This window comes from Callospermophilus lateralis, chromosome 14 (assembly GCF_048772815.1).
Source record: "Callospermophilus lateralis isolate mCalLat2 chromosome 14, mCalLat2.hap1, whole genome shotgun sequence".
NCBI classification, from domain to species: Eukaryota; Metazoa; Chordata; class Mammalia; order Rodentia; family Sciuridae; genus Callospermophilus; species Callospermophilus lateralis.
Window position 1 is genome coordinate 21,968,739 of NC_135318.1, and position 21,539 is coordinate 21,990,277.

The window sequence follows — 21,539 nt, forward strand, 5'->3', positions numbered from 1 at the left end:
GGTGCAGGTCTGCAGGCCTACACTACTCGAAAAGGGTGAGGCACTGTCCCTGCTCCTAAGAGCAGTGGTGGAGACTCTAGCCCAGGATACGAGTGAGCAAAGCAGGCCAGGCTGGCACAGCTAAGGGCTCTAAAGAGGAGGATGTAAGCAGCATCAAGAGCTGCTGCACCAAATGTCTGTCCGGCCAGGGGGGGTTCCTGGGAGAACTTGGCTTTGCGGCGCTGGACAGATCCCCGCTGCCGCAGCCCATGCCCGGGAAAGTCACGAAGTCCATCAGACTGTGCTGGCGTCGAGGACCCGCCGCGCTGCATGCGGCTGATCTTCCGCCTGTTGAGGGGCGCAGGGGCGCAGGCGGCAGGCGAGCGAGCGCAGGCGCGTGCGCCGGGCTGAGGCCGAGGCCTGCGCGCAGCCGGGGCTGCTGCACTGCGCGCGCGCGCCGACCCGCGTGGGGCCCGGCTCCGGCGCGCGCGGCGCGGAGGCTGCCGGCAGGAGGGGCGCGGGAGAGGTCGGGGAGCAGCGCAGTGGGAGGTTCCGCGGCGGCCACCGGACACAGCCGCCCGCGGCGAGCGCGCTATCGGTTTTTCCTTCGCGCCCCCGCGTCCCTAGCTGGCTCTCGGAGAGGACCTGGAGGAGGCAGGTGGGGCGGGGCGCGCGGGGCCTCCTGGGCCGCGGGTGGGAGGCAGGCTCCAAACCCGGGAGGGCGGCGGCGCGGGTACCGGGGGCTGTTGGCGGTTCGGGGAGGGGGCGCGGTGGCAATGGGGGCTCTGGAAGCCGCGCGGCCGCCTCCTGTGGGCGCTGGTGTCACCCGCTGCAGGGAGGCCTCCCTGGGGCGGCGCGGCCCACAGGGCAGAGATGTGGGGTCTGGTTTCCGCAGCTGACAGACTGTTTAACTTTAGCATGAGATAGGTGCCGCGGAGTGTGCGGGTCCCGCAGGGCCATGCGGAGTCGGGCAGAGCTGGGTTCTGGCCCACGCTCTGCAGCCGCTGCGGTGGCGGCCGCGGACGCCCTAGGAGTCCTTGCCAGGCGCATTGCTGTGCACCGTCCGTCGTGGTTTATCCAGACATCAGCCTCCTTAGGTTTCTCACTCGGTACCCTTACACCCCCTTGTTTATTAAATAGTTGAGAAAACCGTTTGCCCAGTGGGTATTCAAAACTAAACCGTATGACTTTCCTTCCAGTGCTTTGCTACCTTGGAATTCCTTAATTCTAAATCATCTGCGTTGGTAAGGGAAGTTGGAAGAACACCTGAACTGAGACCTGCCCTAAACAGACGTTTTAGCCCGTGTCCTTATGGATGAGATTGATGGGTTTACAATGTTAGCATTCTTTTGAATGAGATGTGAAGTTTTACACTTCATCCAGAGACTGTCCAAAGGCCATTTGGATTTCAACTGTTCTGAGACAATGTTTTGATACGTATCAGAGGATGATACTCTGAGGGGATACTTATTTTCTGTATGTTTCAAGCTAGGCTGTGGCTCATATTGTAATATCATAGTATAAAACAGTGCCTTTGATATAATAAATACCTTCCTCCACAAAACATTCGTCAGATACTTTATACTTCACTTTCACTTTGACACTTGTCAGTTATGAATCTCCTGCACAGTTCAAAGTGATTGTCTAAATGGCCCAAGAGCAGGTGTACAGGACAGGGAGGGAAAGCAGAGACTTGAAAATGGTAAAAGTCTGTTCCCTACATTTTTATGATGCAAAATCCTCTGCTTCCATCCTAATTTGCTAATGTGAATATGCGTTTTTTTTGTAATGCTTTCATTTGATATGGACTACCTGGGCTGAAAGATTGAATCTTGGAATATGATAAATGTGTTCACTTCTATTTTGAAGAAAATTTAGCACATGGTATACTATTTGTAGGCTTTATTTCTAACATTGTGTGTTTACCAAATATAGTCCCATCAGCAAGACCTTTTAAACAGGGATAATTATGTGGTGTTTTATTGCTCATAACAACCCTAGTTTTGAAATATATAAATTAGTGATCTTTATAGGATCAGCTTCACTCTTTCTTCTTGTTTAAACCTACAGTTATCTCTTTACTAAAAGTCTAACAGTTCCCTCATTAATTATTTATAATAATGCTTTTTGGACTTGCTTAGAGAATTAGCCTTTGTTTTTTCTTGATTCAGGCATCTGTATATATTTTTTTCATTTTAGAGAGTAAACTGCACCGTTTTCCTGCAGTACAACTTTCTGTGACGAAGTGTTCTTTGTGCACTTGTGCAGTTTAGTAGCATTAGCCAAAGACAGCTTGAGCTTTTGAGCCCCTGAGTGGAGCTGAAGCCATGGATGAACTTAATCTGAAATTTAATTTAAATAGCCACATGTATCTGGTGGCTTCCTAGTTGGACATCACAGCTTTTAATTATTAATGCCCCAGGAATCCTTCACTAACCATCTTGAGTCTGTGCTCATAGTTTGCAGCTCATCTCAGCCACAGCACTTGTTACTATTACAGTGTAATCACAGCTTTCTCATAGAAATTCAGTGCTAGGCTGGAATCTACATGAGGGCAGAGGCAAATCCACTTTCTTGGCATTTGATAAGCCCAGTTTAGGGCTTGGTAAGAAACAAATATTTGTTGAATGCATAACTGAACTTGGGGGCAGGTGTCTTACTTTGATATTCTCTTTAGGGCCTAGGGGTAAGTGTTCAATGCTATACATACTTGTTTAGTGATTGAATAGATGTTTTGTGGGTACCAAATGAAAGGATCATTGGAGGTGTGCTTTTCACATGTTAGTCAGTCTTATTTTGGAATCCATGAAAATAAAGACTCTTGACAGATTGCTGTGGGAAATTGAACGAAGGGCCTTATGATTCTGAAGATCGTGGTTTCCTGTTATTTGAGCAGCTATATTCTAAATAAATCAGTGAGGCTCTTTCTAGGGTCCTGTTAGCCCTGAACCACTTGGAAGAAGTTGGTAGACATTTCTTACTACTTCTGTGATGAGGCAGAATCAGGGGCCTTTGAAAAATCAAAAGATAGTAGAGCCATGTGTGGTTCCTTAACAGTTATCTGTTAAACTTTGTTTCTTACCTCTCAAGGAAGCCTCATAGCCTTTGCAGAATATGGGCCCATATTTACTCCCAAGCAAGCAGAGGGCAGCAAGTAGAAATCCCAAGTTAGGGAGAAGCTGTAGTGTGAGGGAGGGCTGTCCTTGTGCTTGGAGTTGACAGTGTCTGAGGAAGATCACAATTAGTTTTCTTTCTGTTTATGTGGCAAGGTTCATGTCAAAGTGTTCAGAGTATTGGGTGACAAGTAATTTTGTAGCATCCAAGAAAATTTAAATACCTTCAAAATAATAACAACTTGTTTAGGTTATTTAATATGCAATATCCCTGTTTATATAAATGCATACTCCTTGAGGAAAAAAGAAAGCATCTTACTCTTACCAGTTTCTTCTAGTGTTGAGTCAAATTTGGAAGAAACCCATTAGCTCAGAGAAATAATGGTTTCCTTGGAGAGGGGTGGGATGATAGAGATGATTAAGTACAGGGTTGGTTAATCAAGAATAGAGCTCATGTTGAGTAATATCTAGTATGGCGTTATCTGCGACTAGATCGAGCTATCATTGAAAAACTTTTTTCCATAACTTATTCTATTCTTTCTACTGAAAATAGTCTAAAATCATTTTCATTTGGTTTCATAATATGATTTTCTGCTTATATTTAAAAATATAAGGGCTCAAAACATTTCAGAATAAAGACCTGATGCAAAAGAAACTGTAAAGTTTTTATCTGCATAGTTAAGTTTTACTTAGCATTTCTCTGCTTTCTATGTCATTTCTGAGATGTAGGCTAGGGTCGCACAAGTCTAATTTAGAGCAGATGTATTCTAAGCACTCATGTTTTCTGGGAAATAGAGGTAATAAAAGTGATATGGTTTAAAAGGCATGGCTTTCCATCTTCTGCTAAGATAGAATAAATAGACCCTCGTACATTAAGTGGAACATTCTCAGTAAGCTCTTACATTTGTGAAAGCGACATGATTAATTTTCAGTAAAGTTTTCTGGGATATCAGAAAATAATGGAAACATTCTAAACTAGATTATTTTCATGGGATGAGCACATGGCACCAGCTACTGGATGACAAATGATACAACCTGTGTCAGCATTATAAGAAGTCCAAGATCCACCTGCAGGGATAATATGCTCTTGTTTGTTACCATGAGTAAGAGGATGTCATCTATTTAAAATAGCTCAGCATTTTAAACTGTTTTTTTTTTTTTATCTATTATTGGGAAATATCTTTTTACTCTGTCTAGAAAAGATTATGTATGCTGCTGACTGGATAAGAAGCAGTATAAAGCAATGTGTATTTTACACAACAGTTTTGCTAAGAGAACTGTTTTCCTGTCATAAAAGAGACTCTTAAAGATTGAAGTTGAAAATGTCACTAGCTTAGATATTAAAAGAATTTTAGCAGTTTTTTGTGATTGAAGGCAGTCATTCAAAATTGCATATAAATAAAGAAGAAATACTTTATTTTCCCCCTTTCTTTTTCACTTAGGTGGCTTCCTAGAAGATGACCATAGAGGACCTTCCAGATTTTCCATTAGAAGGAAATCCTTTGATTGGAAGATACCCCTTTTTATTTTCAGGTTCTTATACACCAGTTATCTTTTCCATTTCCGCTGCACCAATGCCTTCAGACTGTGGTATGTGACATAACTCTGTTTTCTGTAAACTGGTAACTTGACTTCTGTCTTATGCCCTCTTTGCACTCATAATTTTTTCCTGAAACCATTTGCTCTGGTTTTTATAAAATTGCTAAAGCTTTCCTTTTTCAAAATACAATCGCTTATTGCATTTTCTGCCTCTTAAGCTAAATGCTTTATTTCTGCTGTCAGCATTTTTATTATGTAAAAACGTTAATTTTAAGCACCATGATGGATTTAGAGGATTTTATTTTTAGAATGTAATGGTGCTTAGATATCAAGCATTCTTTTGCTATTGATGTATTTATTTTGGTTAAATACACTGAATTGCTAAAAAAGCCTTGTACTAAGGCAAAGACTGCAAGAGACCCTTCCCTGGAATATGGAATGAGATTGGTTCCTGTTTAAATTGGTCCATTTAATTCTCCTTTGTAAACTGTAAATTTAGAAGTGTCCTGGTTTTTGTCTATTTTGATTTATTTCCTGAGGACTATATTTTATAAGTAGTTGATAAAAGAAAAAGAAAAAAGAAAACCAGGAGGTAAATTTGATAGAATTTCTTACATTTTTAATTTAGAGTTTTTCAGGTAAAATATTGGGTCACTATTTCAAATTGTCTTTGGAGGTAGAAATAATATAATTTTTAAATGTTAGTAGATATAAAGTTATTGGATTAAGAATTTGTCTTTTTACTCATATTTGTTCTAGTAATTTCTCTTCTCCAAGTTTTCTACATTTTTTTGTATTCTGGTTCTATAGGAGTTTCATACAGCTGTCACACAAAGTATTACCTAAAACGTGTACCCCAATCCTGGGAGTTATTTGCATCTCCCCTTGCCCATGGTGCTGGGGATTGAACCCAGAGGTACTTTACCATTGAGCTCATCCCCAACCCTTTTTAATTTTTTATTTTGAGCAGAGGATTGCTGAGTTGCTGAGGCTGGCCTTTAACTCTTGTAATCTTCTGCCTCAGCCTCCTGAGTTGCTGGGATTATGGGCATGTGCTACTGTGCCTGGCTTGTTTGCTGCTTTTATAAAAGTTGACTGGGTTTATTTTCAGTTATAACAAAATCATTATACTGAGGAAACCTTGAAATAAAACCTTGAACATTTTACCTCGCTTATGATGTTTTTTCTATCTTAAATTAGAATCATCTTATTTCCTTTCCTAGACTGTAGGTCTTTGGGATGGAGTAACAGTAACGTTTTATTTTTGCTTACCTAAAGGCTAATACAGCTATTTGTTGAATAAATACATTGAATGAAAGATGATAATGAATATAACTTTGTATAACTGAATTCAAACGTTCCCAGTAGTTTTCAGGCCCCAGATTCTGAGAATCTTTGTGGTCCTGTAACTTCTGCTTTTCCTCCCTCCTGGTATAGAAGGACCATTTGCAGGCTCTCTGACAGATAACCATCCAGCCTCTTGCATATCTTCAGTACTTTGAAACTAATGAAATAGTTAATTTCATCATTAAAAAGCTTTAGTTGTAGTAGATTTGTTTTTGAAAATGGATTATGTCTCCCTGAAACTTTGGCCAACTGGTACAATATGAGACAAACACCTCTTTCTATGTCAGCCTTCAAGTATTTAAGATAATTTGAACCTTTTCTCACTCTGTGCATCCTTTGGCCACCTGTTTCTAGTTCCCTCAGCAGGTCCTCATTGTCAGGACTTTTAGACTCTTTCCATCCTAGTTATTTTCTTATAAATTGAAGTCAGTGTTCCCTTAAAATGTGGCATTTGGAATTGTATCTGTGGAGCAGACGTTTATCGAGGGCTTCTTGTGTCCTAGGTACTGCCCTACATGCTGGGTTGCCACAGTGACCAAGACAGATCTTTTTGAAGGGAAGACAGACAATAAACAAACAGATGAATTAAATAGAACAAAAATAGATGGTAATGAGTTCTGTGGAGAAGAGAGATATGGGTACTGGGGTGGGGAGTCATCGGGCAGGGTGGCTACTCTGACAGATAACCAGATTGGAGGGGCTTCTCTGAAGAATCATGAGAGGGTCTGGGGAGAAGCATTCTAGAAAGAACTAGGGGGGAAACCTTGGTGTATACTAAGAATTAATAGAAGGCCTATTGCTGAGAAGATAAGCAGCTGAGGGGCAGAGTGGAGGAGGTGAAGTTGGAGAGAAGTCCGATCATGTAGCCCCGAGTGGTCCCAATAAGATTAAAACCAAGAAACAAAACAAACCAGTTCACACAAACCAGGCCTTGGTTGTGGAGCCCACTGTGGACCCTCTAGGTGGCTGCCCCGTGAGCTCTGTGTGTCTTAATGCAAGACAGTTTTGCAATCTTTTGCTTTGAAATGTCTTCAGAGCTAGTTCATCCAGAGCACACGCTATAGATGTCATAAACACCATGATGCTTTCTTTAAATAAGAATGTGAAAAATCTTATTTACTCATGTGGTTACCATTCCTAGTGCTCTTCCTTCCCGTGTGGGGACCCAGATTTCCATGGTACCATTTTCCTTCTGCCTGGGGGGACCTCCTTTAATTTTTTTATGACCAGTCATGAATCCTATCAGTTATTTTATGTCTAAAGCATGTTTGTTTCATCTTCTGTTTTGGAAAACAAATTTGCAGGGTGTATAAATCTAGGTCCTTAATTGTTTTCTTTCAGTATTTTAAAGATGTCGCTCTACGGTGTCCCCCTCTTGCATTGTTTCTGATGGGAAATCTGCCATCATTGCTATCATTTTTGTTTCTCTGCATGTAATGTGTATTTCCCCTCCTACCCCCAGCTGCTTTTAAAATTTTTCTCTTTATTACTGGTTCTGAGCAATTTTACTATTGTGTACCCTAATATAGTTTTCTTTATGTTCTTGTGCTTGGAGTCTGTTGAGCTGCTTGCATCCGTGGGTTTCAGTTTCCATCAAGTTTTGGAAATCATTATTTCAGGTCTCTTTTTTCTATTCTTAGCATTTTTTTCAGAGACCTAGGTTACTTATATGTTAGACTGCTTGAAGTTGTTCTTCCATAACTCTCTGATGTATTTTTCATATTCTAAAACATTTTTCTGTGTTTCATTTTGGATTTTTTTACTAACAGTATCTTCAAGTTCCTTAATCTTTTCTTTTACAGTATCTAATTAGATGCTGATCTCATCCAGTGTAATTTTCATTTCAAATGGAGTTTCATCTTTTAAGTTGGATTTGGGTCTTTTAAAATGTCATCCATGTCTCTCAACCTTTGAACATTTAGCCTATAGCTATAGTGACTATTTCAGTGTTCTTTCCTATCATAAATCTGTGTCAACTCCAGCACTGTTTTGATTTATTATCCTCTTGCCTTGCATGCTTCGTAGTCTTTAACCAGATATCAGATGGTTGTGAATTGCACATGGTTGGGTGCTGGACAGTTTTGCATTTTTGTAAGTTTTTTTTTTGAGCTCTGTTCTGTGGTTATTATTCTCCATGCCTGAGTACTCTTTTCAGTGCCCTGTGAATTATGGGAATTTTGTTTTTTAGTCTTTCTGGTAGCTGTGAGCACTGATCCTGCTGGGTACCTGAGGAGGCACCTCTGTAGATCTCTGGGGTTCTCATGTAGCACCCCTGTTTCTTCTGGAACTCTGCCCTGTGACCTCTTGCCAACTTGGTTTCTGTGATAACTCAGTTCAGTCTCCTCAAATCAGGGTATCCACAGGGCTTTTTTTGATACCTCTTTCCTGCACTGAGACCTGGAGACTCTCAGGGTAGACTCTCTTGGGTCTGTTGAAAGACTCAGCCTGTTTGTTTCCTGTTCCTAGAAGTTCCTGTCTTTCAGGGCCTCATGTCGAGTGTCTTGACAACCATTGCTAGCTCCTGTGGTGTTTTGGCTATTTCAGATGGAAGGGAAATATGTTTCCTGTTATTCCTGACATCTTCCCCAGTTCCTCTTTTACCTCACTTCATTTTGATTAAATTTTTTTCCAAGTTTGGAAGTTTAAAATTTGAATGTAGCTGGATGTATTAATTTATTTCATCATAGAATAGAAATTTATTTATTTATTTTTATTTTTTCTAATTAGTTATACATGACAGCAGAATGCATTTTATTTTATTATACACAGATGGAGCACAACTTTTCATTTCTCTGCATGTACACAACGCAGAAGCTGCACCATTTGTGCAATTATACATGTACCCACGGTGTCTGTTTCATTCTAGCATCTTACCTACCCCTATGCCCCCTCCCCTCCTCCTCTCTCCTTTTCCCAAGCCAAAGTTTCTCCATTCTTCCCATGCCCTCTCTCCCAGTTCTGGATCAGCATCCACTTATCAGAGAGAAACATTTGGCCTTTGGTTGTTTGGGATTGGCTTACTTTGCTTAGCATGATATTCTCTAACTGCAAATTTATCTGCAAATGCCATAATTTTATTCTCTTTTAATTCTGAATAATATTCCTTTGGGTATAGATACCACAGGTTTTTTTTTTTAATCATTTCATATATTGAAGGGCATCTATGTTGGTTCCACAGTTTAGCTATTGTGAATTGAGCTGCTATAAACATTGATGTGGCTGCATCACTATAGTATGCTGATTTTAAGTCCTTTAGGTATAGACTAAGGAGTGGTATAGCTGGGTTGAATGGTGGTTCCATTCCAAGTTTTATAAGGAATCTCCATACTGCTTTCCAGAGTGGTTGTTTCAATTTGCAGGCCACCAGCAATGTATGAGTGTACCTTTTCCTCCGCATCCTCACCAGCACTTATTGTTGCTTGTATTTCTTGATAATTGCCATTCTGACTGAAGCTAGAATAGGGATTTAAATGAAAGGTCATGCTGGCTTTAATTTTAGGTAAATTGCTTATTTTTCTTGTCCATTTGTTTCTTCAGATAAAATGAGAATGATAATAGTACCTATTACATATGGTTATTATGAGAATTAAATAAATTAATATACATATAGTTCATAGCAAAGTTGATGGCACCTATTAAACACTTAATAAATATAACCTATTACTGTTTATTATCCAAATACACAGTCTGCTATTTTTCTCTTTTTTAAATTTTTTGGTTCTTTTTAGACATACAAGACAATAGAGTGTATTTTGACATACTATACATACATAGAATATAACTTATTCTAATCAGGATCCCATTCTTCTGGTCACATATGATGTGGAGTTACATTAATGGTATATTCATATATAGGAAAGTTATGTCTGATTCATTCTACTGTCTTTCCTATTCTTATCCCCCCTTACTTCCTTTCATTTCCTAATCCAATGTCTAATCCAATGAATTTCTATTCTTTCCCTCTCTACCCTCCCTTGTTGTAGGTTAGCAACCACTTATCAGAAAGAACATTTGGCCTTTTTTTTTTTTGTGACTAGCTTATTTCGCTTAGCATGGTATTTTCTAGTTTCATCCTTTTACCAGCAAATGCCATAATTTCATTCTTCTTTATGGCTGAGTGACATTCCATTGTGTATATATATATACTATATTTTTTTAATTCAATCATCTGTTGAAGGGGTACCTAGGTTGGTTCCATAGTGGCTGTGTCACTATAGTATGCTGATTTTAAGTTCTTTGGGTATAAACTGAAAAGTGGGATAACTGGGTCAGATGCAAGTTTTCTAAAATATCTTCATTTGGCTTTCCATAATAGTTGCACTGATTTGCAGTCCCACCAGCAATGTATAAGTGAACCTTTTTCCTGACATCCTTGCCAACATTTATTGTTACTTGTACTATTGATAATTGCGGTTCTGACTGGAGTGAGATGGAATCTCAGTTTATCCATCTGGAGGGCAGCCCATGAAGAAGACTTCTAGATTTGACCTCAAACTATTTTTAGCTGGTGAAATAAGGTTAGCAGTTTCAGTCTGATGAATTTTCCTGGTTTGTAATTTGAATGTCTTTGGTGATATCATCAGATGTTCTAGTTAACTCTCTGAGTAACTCTCACAGCAGCAGGCATGGATGTTGTCCATGTTTGAGCTGTTGGAGTGACTTATTTGAAGTTTATATCAAGTTGTTCAGCTTCAGCTTAGAGGGATTAGGGAAAGGGAAGTTTTAGGAAATTGGAAATGCTAGTTTAGAGAGTCTGTCCTAACTAGATATTGGAAGAAATGAGTAATTCAGGATCCAATCAATTACAGGTTGGTTGGTAACAAAACCTCAAAGATAATGGATAATATTAGCTAATACGTGGCTCTTGCCTGATTTGGGAGGTTGAAGCAGGAGGAGCTCAAGTTCAAGGCCAGCCTCAGCAACTGAGCCAAGACCCTGTCACAAAATAAATAAGAAGTGCTGGGGATGTAGCTCATGGTAATATCCAAATGTCCTCATTGGCTCCATAAGTTCTTTAAAACTGGTATTAAGAAACCTTAGATTAGACTTTTTTTTTTTTTTTAAATGATAGGGATTGAACACAGGGCACTTTACCACTGAGCCACATCCCCAGCTCTTTTTATTTTTAATTTTGAGAAAGGGTCTCACTAAGTTGCTGAGGCTGGTTTAAACTTGTGAAATTGCTGAGATTATTGTGTACCATTGTACCCAACTCAGATTAGACTATTAAAAGCATTTCAGGCTAAGTAAATTGGCCAGTTACTTTTACAAGTATGTCCTATTATAATGAAAACAGATTATTATTGGATGTATATAAATATAGATTTTCCATGAACATAAAGAATATTCGGTAAGAGTTTATGAACTCTGGAAGGGTCAGGTATGGAGAAAAAGTGTGCTTCATTTTTGTTTACAAAAGTATGCTTTACCCAATTGTTGTAAGTTATAGATCTCAAGAGAAGGGTTCTTTAAATCTGCAAAATGGGGGCTGGGGTTGTAGCTCAGTGGTAGAGTGCTCGCCTAGCATGCAGGAGGCCCTGGGTTCAATCCTCTGTACCACATAAAAATAAATAAAATAAAGGTATTATATACAAATAAAGAATAAATATTAAAAAATTAATCTGGAAAACAAAACACTGAAGAACCAGAAATATTTTGAACAAAGTCACAGAAATTATCCATCAATTTGTTCAGTCCCCTGTAATTAATTCTTGATTCTGGTCCAGCAGTCTCATGAATCCATTAGTTTTTCATTAGAGGTCTGGAAATTCTTACCCAATCTAATGGTATGATTTTAAAGTTATCAGAAATTTGTATTTGTCAGAGTCTTTTCCCTGAATCGTCTTGCAGTTTTGTATCATAGATGCTTGTCAAAGCTTTCAGGAAGACATGGGAGCAAAATAATAACTGCCTGTTAGGACAGAAGCCTTAAGGCTATGGGTAAAGATTATGGGAGTTCATTGTCCTACAGTTGATGAGGAAATTTGGTCATTTCTTTGACATTTTAAGATAACTGGAATTATAACTGATAATATTATACCAGGACCTATCAAATTACTAACAATTTCATACCATTTCTAGAATATACCCATACAAATATAATATACCCATACAAATATAACATAAGGAGGGTTAAGTATGGCCTTTATTTGATAGTGCTTCTTGTGCCTAATTGGTTTTACTTTTGCTTGATAATTCTTCCCATGAAAATAAGCTTAATTACTTTAACAACTCTTTTCTGTTTGGGGGTTTTTGGGTCTTTCTGAAATATCCCAAAGTTAATCTGAGGTCAAAAAGTCTTCATCCAGAATTGGAGTTTTCAGAAGTTTGCAAAAAATGTCAGAAGATTCAAAACACTTAATTGAATATGATCATGGGTACTTAATTATCTATTTTACCAAAAATGACAAAAATTTCAAAGGTAAATACAGAAGGCCATATAGTTGAAAAAAGAGAAAAAGAAGAAGAAAGACTAAAGAGCTTTGGCTCTTTTTATGGAAAAATTTAAGTAACCCAAGACCTGGCAAAGACAACATGAAGCACAGGAAATTATCCTACAAACCCCAGAATCTTTGTTTCCTAGGAGGCCCTCTGAAAAGTTAAATCCAAATTTTAATTTTTAAAATTTTTTTAGATGTTGATGGACCTTTATTTTATTCATTTATTTATATGAGATGCTGAGAATCAAACCCAGGACCTCATGCATGCCAGGCAAATTCTCTACCACTGAGCTACAGCCCCAGCCCAAACCAAACTTTTTACACTCTCCTATCAAGAGAAATTTTATCATTTTAACTGAGAGAGCTCACATTCTGTTTTTGCATAATTTTGAAATTAATCATACATTCTTTTATTTTTAGCTTGCTTGGCAGCACAAGAATTTCTTTCTTCCCAATTTCCAATAGCTATTTAGTTTTCCTTCATTTTCCATTTCCTCAACAAAAGCCACGTCCTTACATCTTTTCTTAACTGTCATGATAGGATTCTGTAGATTGGCAATCTATGAATACACCTTTTCATAATTCCTGGAAGGCATCCTTCCTTGTGGTACAGATTTTCGTTGTAGGGCAGGACATGTTTACTAACACCTAGACATCTTTCATTCATCTGTCCAAAAGCAGATAAACTTTTTTTTCAGCAATTAATGTTTCAGTATTTTATGTGGACATAATCAACTTAATTCACTTGTTTTTTTAACAATTATACTTTGATTACTCATAAAAATTTCCTAAGACATTAAATAGTTCATCATCATCTAAGTTTTTTTCTTGCTGAGAAATTTTGTAACAGATAGCATGAACTTACTTGTAATTCATTTGTTTTATAACATAATCTTATTTGAATAGTAAACCTAGGTAGAATTAAAGTTTATGTTTGTGTCATATTTAATGCTAACACTCTGCAGGCATATCCATTTTTTAAAAAAAGTAAACCTTTAGTATTTTTATTTACCAAAGATTACCTAAGTGATGTGATCTTAAAAGGCACTTGGGTTAGTTCCTATTTTTCTGAATGTTTTAGGAATACTTAGTATAAGCACTTGAGATTTTTACTCATGTCTGTTTAACTTTTGTAAATACATATGAACATACAGACCTGAGCATAGATAGTTTAGCGTTCATTTCAAAATTTTGGCCAATACTCCAAAGCTTCTAGTTTTATAAAGGAAGCTGGATCCACCTTGTGCCTCTGGCAGCTAGGTTACCCATTCTGGTGGCCAAAACTTTGTATCAGAGATTTTTCATTTGCACACGTTATAAGGATTCTTTAGAGAAGTTTTTTTTTTTTTTTTTTGAGTCATTTTGGTTTTTAGAAGGTTCTGCATCCAAATCGAAGGATGCGTTCCATTGTGTCAGAGCTTCAGGATCCTTCCTGTTCCAGGGCACTGCCACAATGAACTATCTTGTCTGAATTAAAGGTTTCCCAAAGGTGGTCATTGTAATCCCAAGTTATCCGTTGTAAATTTCATCCATTTTTCCAAAAAGGCACACGATCTTGGTCCATATTTGGTTTTGTACCAGTTGGAATCCATCCTTCTCTTATATTCTTTTAAGAATTCTTACATTCTTAGATTCTTAACTGTGTGAAATGTACCATTTTTCCTTTTTTTTTTTTTTGTATTGGATATTGAACCCAGGGGAACTTATTCACTGAGCCACATCCCCAGCCCTTTTTTGTATTTTCTTTAGAGATTGGGTCTCACTGATTTGTTTAGGGCCTCACTAAGGTGCTGAGGCTGGAGTTTTACTCTTGATCTTCCTACCTCAGTCTCCTTAGCTGCTGGGATTACAGGTGTGCACGACCATACCCAGCTTCAAAGTCCCACTTTTCAACAGTTGTTCTGAAGCACTGGGAATCACGTTTTCCCCTCAGTCCCTCTTTGAGCAGAATAGGATGACTGATCAAGGAACTTCAGCAGAGGCCACTAACAAAATGCACTTGGCATAGGCCTGTGATCCTAGTGACTCCAGAGGCTGAGGCAGGAGGATTGCGGTTTCAGGGCCAGACTTGGAAACTTTGTGAGACTCTCTCTCAAAATAAAAAATTTAAAAAGTGCTGGGGATGTAGCTCAGAAGTAAATGATCCTAGCTTCAATTGCAGTGCCTCCCTGCTACCTGCATGTGTGTATGGGTGGGGGGATTGGAAAGTTGATTTTTCTCTAGTGGGTACTGCTCTGTTTTTTTTTTTTTTTTTTAAACAAGCCCCTGGTTTGGTGTTTCTCCTTTCATATTTTCATTATCCCAACTCTGTAAAGGAAGACTTATGTGTACATATTATGATTTTGGAAAATATGTAAATATACAAAGAAGAAAGATAAGCCCTGTGAGTCCTACTGCTTGTGTTTGCTGCTGTCATCGGAGCTCAACAGAGTTATCTCAGCCAGCAGCCTAAGGGAGGAGAGAAGACAGGCTTGGGGACAGACCTTGCTTCCCACCCCAGATTTCCCACTCGGTAGCTGCGTGACTGTGAGCTAGCTGTTTAATATGATTTTCTCTTACACAAAACGAGAATAACAATACCTGGCGGGTAAGGTGTTTGTGGCAGTTAAATTCTAAGTGTTCAGCAGACTTTAGTTTTCTAATGTTTTCCTTTTTAGATACTTCTTCTTTTTATAGTCCCCATTTTTTTTTTTTTTTGGTTTGGATGAACACAGTAGAATTGATTTTTTTTTCCCCTTGAAATATTTTATTTTCTTCATGAGCCATTCCCTTCTTCTGTAGTTGTAGGATGATCAGTCTTTTTCTCTAAATCTTTGGAAGGACATTTTAAGAAATATCTAGATCACACAATCAATTTTGTCTCATATTCTGTGATTTTACTAATACTGATTCCATAACCACCCCGTCATTTTTGTCCCAAGTTTCTACGTCCTTATCTGTTGGAATAGCCTTTCTCCTCAGATTTCTTCAGTGGGTAAAAAGCAAAGCTCTTTATTATAGAAAATTAGGAAAATAGGAAAGTAGAAAGAACATTGAAATCACAAGTTTTTATCTAGTGTATTTAATATTTGGCATATTTATTGTTTTCATTTTTGTTATCATAGATGTGATTTCTATATTCATGACATTTGTGTTTTGAGAGGAAGATTACTGGTAAAATTAGATATGTTTTTTTTCTGTGCCTTAGAAAAAATACTTGGAAAATTCAGGGTTTGAGATCTGTGTACTCACATTTGGTTTCATCTAAGATAAAAAATATAGTGTGATACATGGAAGTCTCATTGCCTCAGAAATTTAGACAAGCCTTGTTTTTGGTCACCCTGGCACTGGTTTTGAGAATTATGTAAGGTCGAGTCTACTTTTTGTCTACCATTTAAAAAATATCTGTGTCATTTGAGTTTTAATCTTATTATTTATTATTTTCAATATATTTGAAACCTGTAACAAATCTGAATTCTACCTTTTTTTAAAAATTTCAGAGTTTTCCTTCTTTGATCCTAATGATGCCTCATGCCAGGAAATTCTCTTTGATCCCAAAACTTCCGTCTCAGAATTATTTGCCATTTTAAGACAATGGGTTCCTCAGGTCCAGCAAAACATTGACATTATTGGAAATGAGGTAAAAAAAAAATTGTTGCATTTTACATTTTGCATTGTTGTTAGGATTGTTAATGGTATAGAACCTTCTCACCCCACCCATCTGAATGGGGAGATAGTGATGAAGGTGAAGCCTTCAAGGTTTTGCTTTTTGTGTTTCCATGGGCAGCGGGTGGGTGCTCTGGTCTTGTCCTCCTGCTCCTCATGCTCTGTACTTTTTTACACCTGGGGTTCCAGCACTGGAGACATTTGGGTAGGGGTAGAGAGAGGCACTTTGCATATTTTCTCCTTTATACAAATTTTTTTTGCAAACTTGCATGCATTTCTTGAAGGGATTTGTTCACCATCACATTCTTTCTACAGTCTTGAATGATTTGACAAAGATCTGGGCTTTTAAATATAAAAATGTTTGATTCTTGGAGGGGGCCATTCTTGACCCACATGTTGTCATATTGTAGGAGGACAGTGTTTGTACTTTCTTAAAGTAGTATTCTACTGATTGGGGAAAAGTTTTTTTTTTTTTTGCTCATTTTTGAGAAGAGCAATATTTTGAGTAACAGATTACTTTGGAGTCATCTTTTAAGAATTTTCTTCTGTGGGGAACAAGTTCAATATTCATTATGTTGACTGCGGGATATTCATTATTGTTGAGTGTAATTCAGGTAGGACAGACTAACTTGGCTCCCCAGCACTGATTTGGAAGTCACTGGTACTTCTGTAGTTAGGTTGTAATCGTGTTTTTTCTTGGCTTTCTTAGATTCTTAAGAGAGGTTGCAATGTGAATGATAGAGATGGACTGACAGATATGACTCTTTTACATTATACTTGCAAGTCTGGAGCTCATGGTATTGGTAAGTATGTGGTAATCTGTTGCTTGCTTGGGTCATCTGCATCTGTGCTTGCTTAACCTCTATGTGCACCAGTCAGAGACCTGGGAAGACAGTCAACAGGCAGAACTCTTCAACTGGGTGAGGAATCTGTTAGGTCCTTCCTAAACCTTGTTTCTTTTTCTCTGGAAAGTTTTATACTCTCCTGCTACCTCTCAACTTTTCTGCAGCAGGCTCCCTGTCTAATTGCTTCCTAACTGGTCTGTCCTAGAATTTTCCCAAGGGCTTCCAGCAGGGTCAGTCCAAAGTTCATCTAGGCATAGCAATCTCCACAGAATCCCAGATTTTGTAGGCTTGAAGGAGGTATGTTCCAATTTAGGAAACATCTATGTGTGTTTTCCAAAATTGATACTCTCCTGTGGTTTAGCATTTGATAAATCTGCCTCTAGCTAAACTATAGATTGTGATTATCTCTCCCAATTTCAGTAGTCTAATACAGAGTGCCTTAAACTTTGGGTGGTGTAAGACTCTTCCCCCTACCCCCTCCATAATCCATCATCGACTGATACCTTTGTAAAGTAAAAATGAATTTATAATATAAAAATGAAATAAAGCCCAATATTTTTAAAAAGGCATAAAATTATATTTTAGTCAATATAGTCAGAAGAAATATTAACTAGGGAAAAAAGTTACAAAAATTACAGATTACAGCTTGGAACTTCTAGATCCACAGTGCTTACTTTTTTTTCCTCCCTTGGAATATTTTTTTTATGATTCTTTTTAGTTATACATGACAGTAGATGCCATTTTGACATAATTAAACAAGCATGGAATATATCTGTTCTAACTCAGACCTCAATATCTCTCCGCCCCCTTCCCTCCCCCAACCTCCTGCTTTCTTCCCTCTATTGATCTTTCTGCCATTTACCCATAGTTATTTTTCCATAGCACTCACTTTGAGTAGCACATTATTTTTAAAGGCTTCATAGTATTCCATAATATGGGTGTCTCAATTTATTTAACCAGTTTTAATATTGTACTTTTAGGTTGTTTCAGAATTTTATTTTTAATAAAAAGTGCAGTAACTTTATAGATCAGTGTTCACAATCCTGAATATGATTATTTTCTTAGAATAAATTCCTGAAAGTGAAGCTTTTGAGGTGTTAAGGTATATTCAGTGTGCTTTGACTTTTTTCCCCATTGGGACTTAAAAGGTGTACTGGGAAAAAATAATTTAGAAAATCTTCTTTAGGTGATGTAGAGACAGCTGTAAAATTTGCAGCTCGACTTATTGACCTGGGAGCAGATGTCAGTTTGCGAAGTCGCTGGACAAATATGAATGCTTTGCATTATGCTGCTTATTTTGATGTCCCAGAACTTATAAGACTGATTTTGAAGACCTCAAAACCAAAAGGCAAGTATTATCAGATCACTGTTAGCTGTTATTAATTGGAGATTTTAATAGTAGCATAAAATTATAGTTTAAGGCAATTTTTCTTCTAATGCATCTTGATATGCTTTCCTACCTCATTCCTCATTTTATTTCTGAGATAGTTTAGAATTTCTTTCTCGAAGATTAATTACTATCCTTTCACATAAATCTTAGTATAAAAAGACACAAAAATAGCATTCTTTGGGTTTTCCTATCTTTTCAGATTCTCCAGTGTAACATGGGTTTATGTGTAATTGATTCTAGGTGCTTTATAATTCTTTCATCTTGCTTGGGTAGCCAGGAATAGAGCAATAAAGCCTTCAGAGGTAGGCATAGAAGTAATAAAGGATATTTTTTTTAGATGGTGTTCATTTCTGAAATTCTGTGATTCTACTTAACAGAAGAATTTCAGTCCGTCCCCGTTGCCCCTCCCCGCAAAATCTCAATGGTAGTATACTAAAATTGAAGATCTTAACATCTAAATCCCAAGCCTGGCTTTTGACTTTCTGGTTCTCCTCTTGCAGGGGCAGAGAGGGTTTGGGAGAGCAAGTGAAAAGCATTTATTTAGTAAAAGAGAGTATGCTGAATTGCCCCTACTGTAGAAGACATGTTTTAGAGATTCCATAGGAAAATGGAACATTAGTTTCTAACCACAGATTCACAAGGGTGGTCAATTTTCTCTTTGAAATTTTACCTTTTCACTTTCTTAATGGTATTGGGGAAAGCCTGTATTGATGGTACCTTGTCTTTTTTAAAAAATATTTTTTTAGTTGTTGATAGACCTTTATTATTTACTTATTTATATGCAGTGATGAGAAATGAACCCAGTGCCTTACACATGCCAAGCAAGTGCGCTACCGCTGAGCCCCAGCCCCAGCCCCAGTTGCTTGTCTTTAATAGTTGAAGAAAGTTTGTCCTGAGCATATCTGGCTTGCCTGCAGTTGTAGGTAGGGCATGCAGGGATGGTGGTGTGTCGATTAAGGTAAATCTGCAGAACCAGAGGCATATTAAATAGAAATATTGCAGGAAATGTTATAGGAAACATTCAACATGGGATTCCCAAGTCTGGAGGATTTCCTATGGTTAAGTATCCCATAATGATGATTTATTGAAAGATATCAAAATGTCCTTAGAATTTCAAGATTTCTTTTCTTGTAATGAACTCCAACCCCTTTTCTTATAATGATTTGTTGAATAGAGTATTATGAATGGATGGATAGATGGAGATATATATATATTTAGTCTTTAATTGGTGAGAGAATTCTGCATTGTTTCACTTAGTGGGAGTTGAAGAATTAGCAGTCTTTTTTTCTGCTAAGAACTAAATAGTAAATAAATATTTTAGATTTTTCAGACCATATGATCTGTTAAGTTTCATGATTATAAGCATGAAAATGTCATGTGAATGAGTGTGCCTGTGATCCAATAAAACTTAGAAATAGATGGTGAGGTGGGTTTTGCCCATGGGTCATAGTTTGTTGATCCCTGACCTAAACCCTACTGCTTCGCTGTGGTTGTCATAGCAAATATGAAAGAGATTTAGTGAGAGGTCATGGGAAAGCAGTAATTTATACAAATACAAATTATTGCCATTCATTACTTTTAATATGATTTGGTTTGTGATAGCTGGAAAACCCATGATAGTATCACTTGATTTTAATAATAATGAACTTTATTATACTAGAAAAATAATCAGTTGATTGTTTTGGCCAGATTGTAATGCAAAGATTTTATTCCATTGTGAAACAGTACTTCTGGTGGGTTAATTTAAGTCTTATAAAAGGCTAAAAATCCCCAAGCCCCCAAGCTTTCCATTTCCTGTTAAATTATAATAGCTAAATTTAAAATTTTAGTTAATATACTTGTCATGTTTAATTGCAGATGTGGATGCCACTTGCAGTGACTTTAATTTTGGAACGGCTTTGCATATTGCAGCGTATAACTTGTGTGCAGGTGCTACAAAATGCTTACTGGAGCTTGGAGCAAACCCCGCATTTAGGGTAAGAGGTTGAAGTAAAAGAATGAGAAAATTTATATTATCTCCTAACAGAGAGCTGAATTCAGATGTTGTTATCAATAGAAGAACTCCTATATGATTGAGCAATTTATATATATATATATATATATATACACACACATATATATATACACACATATATATATACACACATATATACCTAAATACATATAGATATAAAGAGTATGATGAGATTTATCTTAAATACATTTAAGGCATGAATTTCAGTCCTTTTATATTAAATTCTACAACACTTGCATTTAGGAAAGTAAACTCATCTTAAAAATATCATAATATTTAAGTTTTAAATATCTTTAGGTTTTGGATATATTTATAAAAAGTTACCTGTTAAATACAAAGGTATATATTAAGGTGATTTTTAACTTAGATAATACTTTAAATTATTTTGAAAAGAAAATTTATGCCAAAATATTAAAAGTTAAAATAAGTACAAACTTATTTTATTTTATTTATTATACCTCTAAGAATGTAAAAACACATTTGAAAAGCACAGTTAGCATGTGCCGTGTCCCTTGGAGCACAGGGTGATGGCCACAGTGTCAGAAGAACATGGAATTCTGTAATGAATAAGCCTGCTCACGTTAGAAAGACATCATCATCGTTGCTATTTTGTTTTCTTAACACAAGTTTCAGTTGCTAAATTTCTTGGTAGCAGAATCGTGCAACTGGCTTTCAAAAGTGAGGACATGTGCGATGTGCAGGCTCAGGGGACTGAGGCAGGAGGATGCAAGTTCAAGGCCAGCCTGGGCAATTTAGTGAGACCCTATCTCAAAATAAAAAATAAAAAGGGCTATGGATGTGGCTCAGGGATAGAGAGCCCCTGAGTTCAACAGTACAACGTACAAAAAAAGAAAAAAAAAGTGAGGACCCTACAAAAGACACAAGACTACTTATGACTCATAGGCACAGTGTTTAAATTTTTTTGGGGGTGGGTGGGCTGGGGATGTGGCTCAAGAGGTAGCGTGCTTGCCTGGCATGCGAGCGGCCCGGGTTCAATCCTCAGCACCACATACAAACAAAATGTTGTGTCTGCCGAAAACTAAAAAATAAATATTAAAATTCTCTCTCTTTTTAAAATTTTTTTTTTTTGTTTCTCCAAAACATCTCTCTAAGAGAACACATCAGTGCTATGCATATGTTTCTTGTATTTTGTATTTTTCTTTGAAATCTCAGATTTAAGTAGTCCATCACCATCCCAGAAATCTGGGAATAGGTCTTCCCTTCTCA

At 37.5% G+C, this 21,539-nt stretch overlaps 1 protein-coding gene across 2 annotated transcripts in view; it reads left to right on the forward strand.

Annotated features, from left to right (window-relative positions):
* The first annotated feature begins 466 nt into the window (after positions 1 to 466).
* Positions 467 to 21,539, forward strand: part of Clip4 (CAP-Gly domain containing linker protein family member 4) — a 57,684-nt gene continuing 36,611 nt past the window's right edge. The window contains exons 1-6 of one of the 2 annotated variants that reach the window (XM_076832840.2): positions 467 to 637; positions 4,535 to 4,682; positions 15,898 to 16,037; positions 16,773 to 16,866; positions 18,095 to 18,256; positions 20,156 to 20,274. In XM_076832840.2, coding sequence (XP_076688955.2) covers positions 4,550 to 4,682; positions 15,898 to 16,037; positions 16,773 to 16,866; positions 18,095 to 18,256; positions 20,156 to 20,274 — 648 coding nt within the window. In that variant the 5' untranslated portion in view covers positions 467 to 637; positions 4,535 to 4,549. The remainder of the gene's footprint in view (positions 638 to 4,534; positions 4,683 to 15,897; positions 16,038 to 16,772; positions 16,867 to 18,094; positions 18,257 to 20,155; positions 20,275 to 21,539) is intronic. The other variant, XM_076832841.2, reaches the window with a different exon arrangement.